Source organism: Corvus brachyrhynchos, unplaced genomic scaffold, assembly GCF_000691975.1.
Source record: "Corvus brachyrhynchos isolate BGI_N302 unplaced genomic scaffold, ASM69197v1 scaffold490, whole genome shotgun sequence".
NCBI classification, from domain to species: domain Eukaryota; kingdom Metazoa; phylum Chordata; class Aves; order Passeriformes; family Corvidae; genus Corvus; species Corvus brachyrhynchos.
Genome location: NW_008235774.1, coordinates 371146 through 383165, shown reverse-complemented (window position 1 = coordinate 383165; position 12020 = coordinate 371146). Strand labels below are relative to the sequence as shown.

The 12020-nt window shown below is 36.0% G+C and overlaps 1 protein-coding gene across 4 annotated transcripts in view; it reads right to left on the bottom strand.

The window, feature by feature from the left end:
* Positions 1-11659, bottom strand: part of FAP (fibroblast activation protein alpha) — a 38337-nt gene extending 26678 nt beyond the window's left edge. For 3 of the 4 annotated variants that reach the window (XM_008644710.2, XM_017726522.1, XM_017726515.1), the window contains exons 1-9: positions 11440-11659; positions 11082-11166; positions 5002-5097; positions 3027-3121; positions 2845-2919; positions 2602-2654; positions 1446-1518; positions 735-855; positions 66-220 (exon numbers count right to left, since the gene is read on the bottom strand). In XM_008644710.2, the coding sequence (XP_008642932.1) occupies positions 66-220; positions 735-855; positions 1446-1518; positions 2602-2654; positions 2845-2919; positions 3027-3121; positions 5002-5097; positions 11082-11166; positions 11440-11445 (759 nt within the window). In that variant the 5' untranslated portion in view covers positions 11446-11659. The remainder of the gene's footprint in view (positions 1-65; positions 221-734; positions 856-1445; positions 1519-2601; positions 2655-2844; positions 2920-3026; positions 3122-5001; positions 5098-11081; positions 11167-11439) is intronic. The other variant, XM_017726506.1, reaches the window with a different exon arrangement.
* Positions 11660-12020: the final 361 nt, after the last annotated feature.

The window sequence follows — 12020 nt, the reverse complement described above, 5'->3', positions numbered from 1 at the left end:
TAATTTTCTCATTGTCATAACTCATTTCTCAGCAGAAAGGAAGTCAAAAGAATGATAAAACATACCTTTGGGTATGGGATAGTTATTTTCCTAGGATACTGATCCTCACCAAAATATGAATATTCAATAACTGGTATGTCAGAATCATTAAATTGTACATATGCTAAATATCTTCCACTTGGAGACCACCACAGTGCATATTTTGTTGCTAGCATTTCCTCTGAGGAAAAAAAAGTTTTTAACTGTAATCTATTTTCCAATCTGTTTTAGCATTCTACTCAGCAACCTAGACACATAAAGACAGTTATACTAAGTAAATAACATCAAACATCTCAAAATGTGCACACAGATCCCACTTAACTCACTTGGGATTTTCCTGTGTGCATTTGTTTGTTTTTTTAATTCTTTTTGGATGCACTGAAGTGCCAAATTTTCACTGAAATTAAAACTTCCTTTAAAGTTTAATTCCCAGCCTCTGCCTTTGCATCAGAAGGAAGACAACTTTGTAGAGTTCTGAAAAATTACAGTAACAAAGACTCAGGATTTCGGTTACGTGCTATGAAGATAAAATTCATATATTGTACAGCAAATAAGATGTGGAAATGAAGTAATCCTTAGGGCTTTAAAAAATGAGTATCATCACAGATATTTTAGAATGGATTGCGAAAACCAGAACCAGGTAATCTAAACAAAGCATTTATCATGTTAGTTGCTGCTCTTCAAGATTTACTTACCTTCATAGACCCAGTCAGGAATCCCATTAAATATTTCATTCTGTTTTCCATCACTAGTTATTTTAATTGGTGCCTCTCTTGGACTTTGTTTCAAATAGATATTATTCTGATATACATATACCTAAAGACAAGAAAGTTTTTTTTAAGAGTACAGGCAATAACAGGATTAGAGCAAGATCTTCTGCAGTCAATACTCCTACATTACACTAGCAAGACAAAATGGGAAATAAATGGTACAGTAACAGCCCTTGCAAATTCTGCAAGTGTTGGTATCTCAGTAAATAAGTTATACATTTCAGGCCAAATTCTGTGTTCAGTAAAAATTTTAGAACAGATTTTAAATATTGCATCTGTAAATCCCCATTTTAAATTCATGTGTTACACAGTGTTAAAGGGAAACCAATTGGTTTTCAGGCCTTGAAACTGCATTTAATCATATATAAAATTATGTTGGCCAATTTTGGATAGAGGCTGGTGAGCAAACTGAAACACATAATGTACCTGAGAACATGGATTATTCTTCTACTGAGACATAGACAGTAAAATCTGAACAAGTTAAAACTGTTTTCTTTGTCTTTCTTTCTTATAATCAAGATTAATAAACACAGGCCTGTCAAAAATATGGCCTAATAAAATAAAAATCAAAGGCAGATAAATGTCTTTTAGCCACACAAAGCAAATTAATTCTAGCACTTAATTATCTTTACTAACCAATTTGTGTCCAACGGGTGACCAGGATATATACTGAATTTTATGTGGAAGCTGATTTTCTCTTACAAAACCACTGAAAAAAGGAAAGAAGTTGAGATGGCTTTTTGTGCACAGTGCAAATGGATCATTATACAGTACATTAATAAAAAAGTCAAAAAGTCATTTTCTAACTGCTTATTGTTGCTCAAGCAATGCAAAATTAAAGCAGGCAGAGACATGCAGTTAACACGATGGTGTGCACCAGTGCTGGCAAAGGCTTAAACTTAGTCGTTTGAAAACCTATTCAACAGCCTAAGGAGACAGCCTTATCTCTTTCCAAATGCTGCACAGGCACCTACAGTCATTTGCTGTATCTGCAGTCTGCATTACAGTCTCAGCAGGTTATTGGGAAATGTGAACTCAGCACACAGCATGCTGAGGCAAGAGCCACAGCAGCATGTCCAGCACTTGTTAAGGATCATAACTCACATGCAGAACCTCTCTACTCACATTAGCTTGCAGCAGCTTTTTTCTGTCACCTTGAGCCAACAGTTTCCCAAGAATGGCACAGCTCAGGGCAGCCCCTGTTGCTCAGAACTAAGAAGCATTTGATCATGCTGCTCCTTACAGCATAAAAAGGTGACTGCAGAGGCAGGTGGCCTCCTTTGGATTTGGGTGGTAAGGGAAGTGGTTTGGGCAATCTTGGGAAAGAGACCAAATGCCATAGGAGAAGCTGTAAACTTTTGAGGAATGCAGGATGGATGGTTACAAAATCACGGGAGCCCTAAAGGACATGAGAGACTTTTTGGAAAACTAAAGGTTAGATCAATGATGAAAAGAATTAATTAGCAGAAGGGCATGGAGACATCAGATGTGAGACTGAAGCAGACTCAAGCAGCCAAGATAGGGTGGACAAAAATCATGCAAAAAGGGAAAAAAAAGAGACTCTTGAGCCATCAAGGTTGTTGGGCATGAAATAGAAATCAATCCAGATGAAAGGAATGTATGATTTTCTTAGAGAACACTTTTTTTTTCTCAAGCAAACAAGCAACCTGACAGATTTAAGCAAAAGCAAAGCAAGTTGGTAGTCACACTACTACAGTTTTGGAGGGAATGCTTGGAAGTACCTCACTACAGTGTATTCACCACAGCTGTCACTAAGAATATCAGGCCTTACCCATTTATGAGATCATAAATGTGGTATGATGCCGTATAAGAGTATCTCCACAGCTGCATAAATTAAGCAAGAAAATATTATTAGCCTTGAAAATTATAATCTAATTATAAATAATCAGCTGCCTCTTTACAGCCTACCCCTTTCTCAAGAGAGTACCAAGAAACATTTATCTATGGTAAACACAATCAACAAAATACTAAACAAAATTAAACATTTAATTAAGAGGTATATTAAAATAATTACCTTTGAATAATTGCTTTCCAGAGCTATGAAATATTGGTCTGATGACATCACATAATTTGAAGCATTAACTTGCTTCTGAAAAATTAAGAAGTAGATTAGATTCTAGTCTCTCTCACTTTTAAACTGGGACTTGAAATACAACTGCACTTTTCAGCCTTTTTATTAATGAAAAAGGTACATACCATTGTGCTGTTTGTCATGATGGTGGTTGCGTAATTAATTTCAACATTGTAAAGAATAATATCATCTTCTGCAGACTGATGAAGATATTCATTATCTTTATAAACAAGATAAAATGTCTGTTACCTTCACAGAAGATAATAGAGAACAAATCTGTTCATCAATGAATTCACACCTCTTTCAAAGAATAGGTCTTAAGCAAATATCTTTTGGCATCTACATAAAAAATGTTTCTTTTCTAATGATTCTGAGGTACGGAGTTATCAAGAAACTGTCTTCAGTGTTCTTGAGTACATTCTCCAGATTATACACAGCACAGAGGATCAACTATTTAACTTTACAAGTCAATGCCAGATTTTATTCTCATCAATGTCTGATCAAGAATGCCAGTGACAGACCTATTAGAAAGTCAGTGTCAAAATGTAAATGTTTTAAAGAAAAAGGTCTTTGTTTATCATTTTATCATATCATTCTCATTTGTATATTCTGCAGATAACAGCATTACCATGCAACTGACACGGCACGACTCTGCCCTTGCTTGCACAAGTCATACAAAGTGAGGGTGAGTGGCCTTCATTGAAAATGGAATTTAACCCTACCTGTGCTCAAGAGCTGAGCTATAGTTCAGTGGAGAATGAAGATCAGAATTTTAGTTTAAGATTATTATTTTCACTGCTATAAACAGAGAGAAGGAATTACATATTTGGTGTAGCTAGAAAACAAGACTAAAAGTTAAAAAGCAGCCTGAAATATTGTGAAGATGTTAATTTTTTAGGAAATTAGATCACCCTTGGATCTTTTGAGCACTCTTGTGTGATTTGTGTAACAGTATTTGTGTTTAAAATCACCCTTAGGATGAGATATACAATTTTAACTCCTTGTTTCAGAAAAGAAGTAGACATATGGAATGCTGTAGGCATGACTATCTATGGAATCTTTGGCATGACTTTTGTGTGAGTTTTGTGACTGTTAAAAGGAAATATAAGTCTAAGTGAGAAAGCTATAAAGAGGGAAGAATAATATTAGGTTTAGGTGATATGCTGCCTACGTCCTTCAGACATTCAGACAGAATTCTAACAGTGACTTAATTTTTAAATCATACGAGTGATATCAACATACTTCAAACTATTAATTGTAAAATTTGAACTGCTGCAACCAATGCTGTATAAGGCTTTATTTCAGTTCTAAAATTTTGGGCTAAAACTAGCTTGGTGAGACTCCATGTGAATGGGCACTGTGCTTCTTGCTACTGGCAGAAAACAGTGCTTGAGGCAGCACAGAGATGGGAGTGGTAGTATGTGTGCTAGAATATAATCCAGGCCAGCTCCAGCCTTCCTGGGCTGTGCAATTCAGTGATAACAAGAGCAGCACTTCAGCCACATACAGATACATTTATATCAGCAGCAATTAATTTCATGTCTCTACCTTAAGGAACTTAGAAATTCAACTTTATTTTCTCTGCAATATTCTGTAACTCAGGAATTTCAGCAGTGTCAGCATTTCCTTAAATGAGATAAGAACAGCTGGCATCATTGCAGAGCCATGGAATTACTGAAAACAAAGAACAGGGCCTGCAAAACAGACTACCTCAATCTTTACAAGTGGTAAGTGAAAAAGTGCTGTGAAAAGCATGAAAAGGAGCTTGCTTAAGGAATGACTGACACATTGACAAATTTCTTTCACTTGCTGCAGTGAATATGACAGTAAAAGAAATAAAACACTGAAGGCCTCTGTAAAATTACACTTTATACTTGACTTAGACATGTCTGTTGAAACATGAAATACCTGGATTTTCTAGAATGACTGACAGAATAGTAAATTTCAACCATAAGTTTTGACTAACACATTGTTTAATTTCATAGTTAGCATTCATTCAAAGTAAAGCTGGAAGGAAAATACTTTTCTCAGTCTGTGTAAATCAGTCTGGAAAGACATATTAGAAAGGCTTATCTGTGTTTGAGAAAAGGTTTTACTTACCTGACACCCAATATGGAAAAAATGTTTTGTATTGGAAGTTTCCATTCAAATAATCCTCCAATGTAAGAGCTCTGGGACCATCATCTGTGTTGACAACTAAGAATAAGAAAAAAAGTTTCTGTTAATGAAAAGTGGGGAAAAAAAATTACTAATCTAGCATTTTCTTTTTTCTATATTTAGTGCCATGGAACTGTGAGGATACCATAGTCCTGGAGATATGCAAAGAGTAGGTGCAGCAGAAAGGCAAGTTTTTTGTTACTGTTCTGATAAGGTCCTTTAGGCTCTGAAAGACTCATCTTTGGAAATACAAAATTAACTAGACAAACTAATTTATTTCAACCACTTATTCACTCAGACACATTTACCTGAAGACCCTGCAAGTCTAAATAAGCCTTTTTCACACAAATGACAAATTAAAGGTTATTTGGTGTTTTTTTGGTTTTTTTGTTTTTTTTTTAAAGCATGGGTTTCATGAACTTGTAAAGACAACGGTTTTAATCAAGACCTTCACATGTTCAGCAAATGGTCAAACAACAGGATGTGCTTACTAACCCTTACTTCCAAATTTTGTACATGCCTCCTTAACTATTGTTAGAAGATGGATGTAAAGCTTGCAAAATAATCTCCATCCACATAGATTTCTTAGTAGTCACATGAAAAACATCTATGAAGGAATGCAGGTAAAAATAATGCTGAAAAGTAATGAATGAGTGAACTCAAACTTGAACATTTTATTTAATGCTGCAAAAAAAAGTTGACAATGACTCTGGAAAGAAGACAGGTACTCAAATATTTGATTTCTAAGCAGGTCAGAAAAAGGTATTAAAATAATGCAAGAAGTGGAGGCTAGTTTTGTGGCTCTTGTCTGGCTATATTTTTTCCCAAAGCTAAACAACTTAAGCTAGGGCAGATTTTAAAAGAAAACGGAAGGACAATCAGCTGGATGAGAAGAGGATTATGCTGTGCAGTTCCTGTGTAGAACCTATGCAGTTCACAAGAGTGAGAGCAATCAAAATATTTAATCCTCAAAAGATGCACGAACTTTTCTGATAAAGGCAAATTTTTAAAGTTCAACAGCAATAATAATGGCAGCTTTCAGGTTTAGGCATCCTGGATGCTATGCTTTCTCCTTTAAAATCAAAGGGACTTCTGATAGGGTTTTCAGAGGTAGCAGAGATGTCACACTGCAGCTTAGTAGATCTCTGCCACTTCCCCTGTTTGTTCCTTCAGAGCTCTCAGATGACTGTCAGATAATCAAGATGACTCATTGCTCTCAGGTTTCATATCATGCTCCATCACTTGCTCATTACAGTCGCCCTCTCTGTTAAGATCACACTGACTGCCTGGGAAATGTTTCTTCATATTGCCTTCTATAGTACTTTGTAATGATAATACTTATTTTCTTCTGCTAAGTGACTATTACTTACTGTAGAATACACATGTCAGGTTGACTGTTGACACAAGCATTGTCTGCACTAATGCAGAAGAAAGCTGTCACAACGAATAAAACTGAATGCCAATCCAGAGGCAAAAACCTGTCCGTATAAACTCTGAGCTAGCAATAGTCCAGAAAATATCCCAAGAAGGTCAATAAGAAGTTAATTCCTCTTGCTAATACTATGACTGCATATTAGAGATCTTTGATACACTAATGATAAACATAGAAGATGACCGCCTTAAAAAAAATATGCAGAGGAGATAATTCCAAAGAATCCAATTCTAGTTATGTCGAGTGATGATTAATTACCACTATCTCTCCGTTAAAATTCTCTAAGTGAATAAGCCTATTAACAAAAGAAATCGCCTGGCAAGATCTATTTCCAAGGTAGTTTGTATAGAAGCTTAAAATTTGCAGTCCTTTTTGATACTTTAATCTGTTAAAATTACCTGGTTCCTTCTCTCAAGACAAGCAATAACACAAACTTCTCATCACTGGTCTAATTTTCACAGCTCTAATTTAAACCTTCCCTCTGTTAGCCATCTCACCCTTGCATACTTAATATTCTGTGAGGATTTATTATGACTACTAATGATTTTCAAAATGTGCCTGCTTAGATCTGAACTTCTACCACTGCACTGAAAAAAATTTGAACACAACTATTTCTCACTTGAGTACTTTTAATTTTGAATGCTTGTTTTTATGTAACAGAAGATAGCAGCAGCATCTCCAATAATTTCCCACAATTGTTTCTGATTCTTTCTTCTGGAACTAAAGACTTGTTCAATAACAGTATCTGAAATCTCTGCTCACAAACCAGACACAAACATGAAAAGTACTTTACGTATCAGCAGCACTCTCTAGAAATTAATTTGGATGGCTGTTGGCAAATTCTTTCATTGTGGTTTGTTTCTCCATGAAACAATAAAGATGAAAAAAGATGCCCAGGGATGAAAAGGAAGCAAGTAGCAGAGCCAACCACAGAAATGAAAGCTTACCAAATTTCAGCTTTGCCCACTTCGCTTCACCACCCCGCTGTCACAGTTTTAATCCTTTGTGGTCCATTTCCACACATTTACAGGGTGCAGTTCTGCATTTCTCTGTGCACTGAATTGGTTATTTTGCTTCACAGTGTAACTTGTTTTATATATTCAATGATCATAATTATTCACTCATGCATTTGAGTGTATTGGACTTACATGTATAATTGTGGTGATAAAAGTCTGTAAACATCTAATAATTGTCACTCGCTTTATGCAGATACCTTCTCCTTTACCTTTCAGTTCACTGTCATGAGAGAGCTTAATAAAACACAAAAAGCAAAACTTTATATTAAACTCAGATTAACTTTATGCACATCATCCCTGTGAAATTCTGTTCGTATTACCAGGATTATTCAATTTCAAACACTGGATGTGGGTAAACCAACACAACCCTTTATATTTCAAAGCTCTCCTGGCTTACTTCACAACATGTTCTAATGTGCATCCTCATAAATTGTGTCTAATCCTGCCAAATTAAAGTAAGCATACATAATAACCACAAAGTATTGTTGTTTCTGTATATGGTATTTTTAATATATGTATTTACATATATATATATATATATATGTATTTTATATGTATTTTACATATATGTATTTTTAAATGTATTTTATTTAGCATCCACTGCTGAACATCAAGTAGAGGACATGCCAAAGGAAAACTGGTTAGCATGGTATTATTGTCTGCTTCTGAACTAGAATGTCCATTCTCATCTCTGTGGGCTGATAGTAAATAGCTGAAGCACAAGCTCCTGCAACATGAGGAAACCCAAAACTCAGTTCAGCATCAGAAATTAATTCCAACACTCCTGACTCTGCTCCAGAACTTCAGTCACACTCAGCATCAACTCACATCAACTGAACCTGCTTTTCCACTTTTGGATTTGGCTGAGGTGTTGAGAGAACACTATCTCCTCCTAAGAAACTGGCTGCTCACCACTTCCTGGCTGAGCAGTAAGCCCTCTGACCTCATCTGTGACATCAGAAAAACAGGGACTGGGCCAAGTGTACAGAGGGAACAGAAACTTCACCAGACATGACTTTGGACATTCATTAAAAGTAGCAGAAGAGATTAACTTGGTGCCTAAGCAATACATATGGTTAATTGTAACTCTGTCTGTGGTTCCGCTATTGCTTTTCAACTGCAGACAGGTATTTTCTTTCATGTTTATGCTGCAGAAGAACAGGACTGGGTACACCAGTGTACAAGTGAAAAGCACCTTTCTGAACTGTTTGGAGTTGCAGTGCCATAGCTGGTTTAGCACCGTCAGCTAAATGCTACCACACATTCCTAACTCAAAGATGCGTCAAAACACGGTCAGTAATTTCTTAGGCATGGATGCTGTTTGCTACACAGAGATTGCCCACCCTCTTCTTCTGAGCCCCACAGAAATTGTCTAATAACCGCAAGCATTTCCCTCTTAATATCCTCTCCAAAAAATTATTTTCCAGTGCAACTTTTTGGAAATTTTGACATTTTTACACATTTGCATGTGTAAATCAAAACCACCTATCACATTTTGAGAAGTCTGAAGAACATGAAATGACTAGAAACTTAGCAGACAAAAGCAGAACTACATGCTTCTTCCAGTTCTTTCAGAATTACAAATTACATTTTTCTTTGCTGATTTCTTAAGCAGAAATTTGTTTGGTCTGTGTCTATACATTTCTCATATGCAATTAATTGTCTTTCTAGATTGCCACGTCCTTTCAGCTAAACAGTGGTAAAGGTGGAATGTACAAACAACACTCCATCTGTGTAGCCATTTCCTGTCTGTCTTCACCTTGCAAAATTTGTGACCACAAAATTAATTTATTTCTTCTATTTACAACTGACCAGTAGTCCACTAAGAATTCAAAAAGGTTAAGGCATTCAAACAGGTAACTGCAGCACTTGCAGTCCCACCTGAGAGTAAGAAGCCATAATCTGACACATCCAACATAACTGTGTGTTAGACACAACTGTGTGTTCCACAATCGTCTAAAATGCTCCTCCAAAAGCACCCTGTGAAATAAGACAATTTCTTTATCATCCAACTGGATCTAAATATGATGTTTGGGATGACTGGTTATTGAGTCACTCTTCCAAGAATCTAGAGAGATTACAAGAGTTCTCCATAATTGCTCAGGTACTGAAGAGGCCAGTGAGATGTATGTGAGAACCTGAGAGGGGAAAAAACACATTCCCTCTTTCCTGCAGTACCTCCCATCATCTTTACAATTTCTTCAGGCTGCCAAACTGATCCTTGGACTCCAACCTCTTTGTTTCCTCAGTACTACTTTTTTATTTAAATCTCATAAAAATATTCTGCCTTCCCCGTCATAAAATGCAGATTTGATGGGAGTAAGTCTGACTTGATACCATGCATTTACCTTGTAGTGAAAGCTCATATCTGACCATGCTTAGCTAGACAAAAAATCTGGCACCCCACTATTGACAGTAAAAGTCAAACCTGTCACTCTGAGGTGGTATCTTTTTCCAGCACTGCATAATATATATGCATATAATTGATATAATCTATCCTCATATGCAAATGCTGCATAACAGAATCATCTCTAACTGCTTCAGAAACCTTCAACCCTTCCCTCAACAACCCATGATAAACATTATTCACAGAAATATCAGATATGAAAGAGATTTCACCTTTCACAAAACCTGCATATTAACTGCAGGACTTAACTTTCACAAGACTTAAGCAGATGGTTGATTTTATAACATTTAGTTGTAAATAAAAAACTGTTTTCTCCATCTTAGTCCCCCTGCCCACACATGAAGAAAGAATAATAACAGGAAAAACATCCTTTAAATAGATACTGTTACTGGAATACAAGCCTTTTACTAATATTTTAATTATTTCAGAGGCAGTCAGGTAATCTGCTATAGTGATAGGGTCATGTAAATACTTCTATTGCCCTTACTACTCTTCTCATAGAAAACAATTACCATCAAGTCAGTGCCACTCGTTCAAAATTTCAAAACTCATTTCAAGCTTCACCAGAGGACTCAGCAGACCACAACTGGGTTGATTTACCTACAACTGGCATAATAATACTAGAGCAAACTATCCATCCCTGTTTTATACAATGCTGACTTTCATTTTCAAATGCAATCTTGAATATATTCACAAATAGTTCATCATACCCCATCTACAAAAAAAAAAAAAAAAAAAGTGTAACTTGTAATTGGGTATAGAACTTCTGTAATTATCATACAACCATTTAAAACCAAATGCAAATTCACCAAGATAAAGAAAATTACTAACAGTTTGGGACAAAGTCTCCTAACTCCTAACACAGAAAAATAACATGAGAAGATCTGAGAGTTATTTTTGCAGCCGTGACTAAGAATATTATATATCATGCACAATAAAGTTAATTCAGGTGCTTTTCACTTCAAGGAGTTCCTTGTTTCAACATCTGCTGGCATTTCAATTCTACCTTCAGGATATTTCAGCTGTCAGTACATTTCTGTAAAGTGATAAAGCCATAACAATTCTGACAGGACAATCCTAAAGATGATTTGACAAACTTGTGAACTTTAGAAGCCACAATAGCCAAAGATACTGCATTTTACACTACATTATATTAGAAATACCTTACCTCTTGATGGAAGCAGTATAATACACATAAGTAATAAGGAAAGCAAAAGGCATATAACCACGCCAAATATGATTTTTAGCCGGGTCTGCAGAACAGAAACAAACAATAATTACATTTTTAATATTGCCTGAAGTTTGCTTCCATGGCTGGCAAATAATTAAATCCTCCTACTCTCTAACTGCTGTAATCCGTTCAAGCAACAAGCAAAAACAGCCCTGCCGTACATACAAAAAGACTTCCCTTTCCTTCTTCTTTAAAGCAAATATTTTTATGCCAGAGCCTGGTCTTGTGCAACAGCTGACAGTTTAAAACAAAGGATGGAAATGCTACCAAATGTTGAATTCGGGAGCATACAGACCTTCATTTTCCCGTCGTATTCTAAAAGAAGGGAAATTCTCTCTTCTGGGTGTTGGTCAGTAGATCTAGGAGAGGAGTTTGAAAAGGCAGTGTCTGTTTTCACAGTCGGAGGCCAAACCTCTGGCAGACTTTTTTTCCTACATACTTTTGAAAACTGTGCCAAATTTCAAAGGCTTTCCATAAAATTGAAACCACACTTTTGGGGAAGTTCTTGGACCAGAAATGGACAGTGGGTGGCTATCGGGGTGGTGATTATGTACTTCCCATCAATGTGAGCTGTAACCAACATCTGCTTACACTAACTTGAGGTTTTATGACTCATCAGATACTTGACATGCACTGTTTTTCTCTGAAAAGTATCTACTGTGTTTTTTGGCAATCTCCACATTCTCAGGACACAGTCATGACTGTATTTCTACTCTCTACAGAGAAATTAGAAGAAAATCCCATAGCTTTATTGTTTATGTAGAATTCACACATGTTTACTTTTAGAAATAATAAATGATGGCACAAGAATGCAAAACAAGCAGCAGAAACAGACACTGTTTAATGGCTTCCACATGTGAGGAGAATTACTGTTTT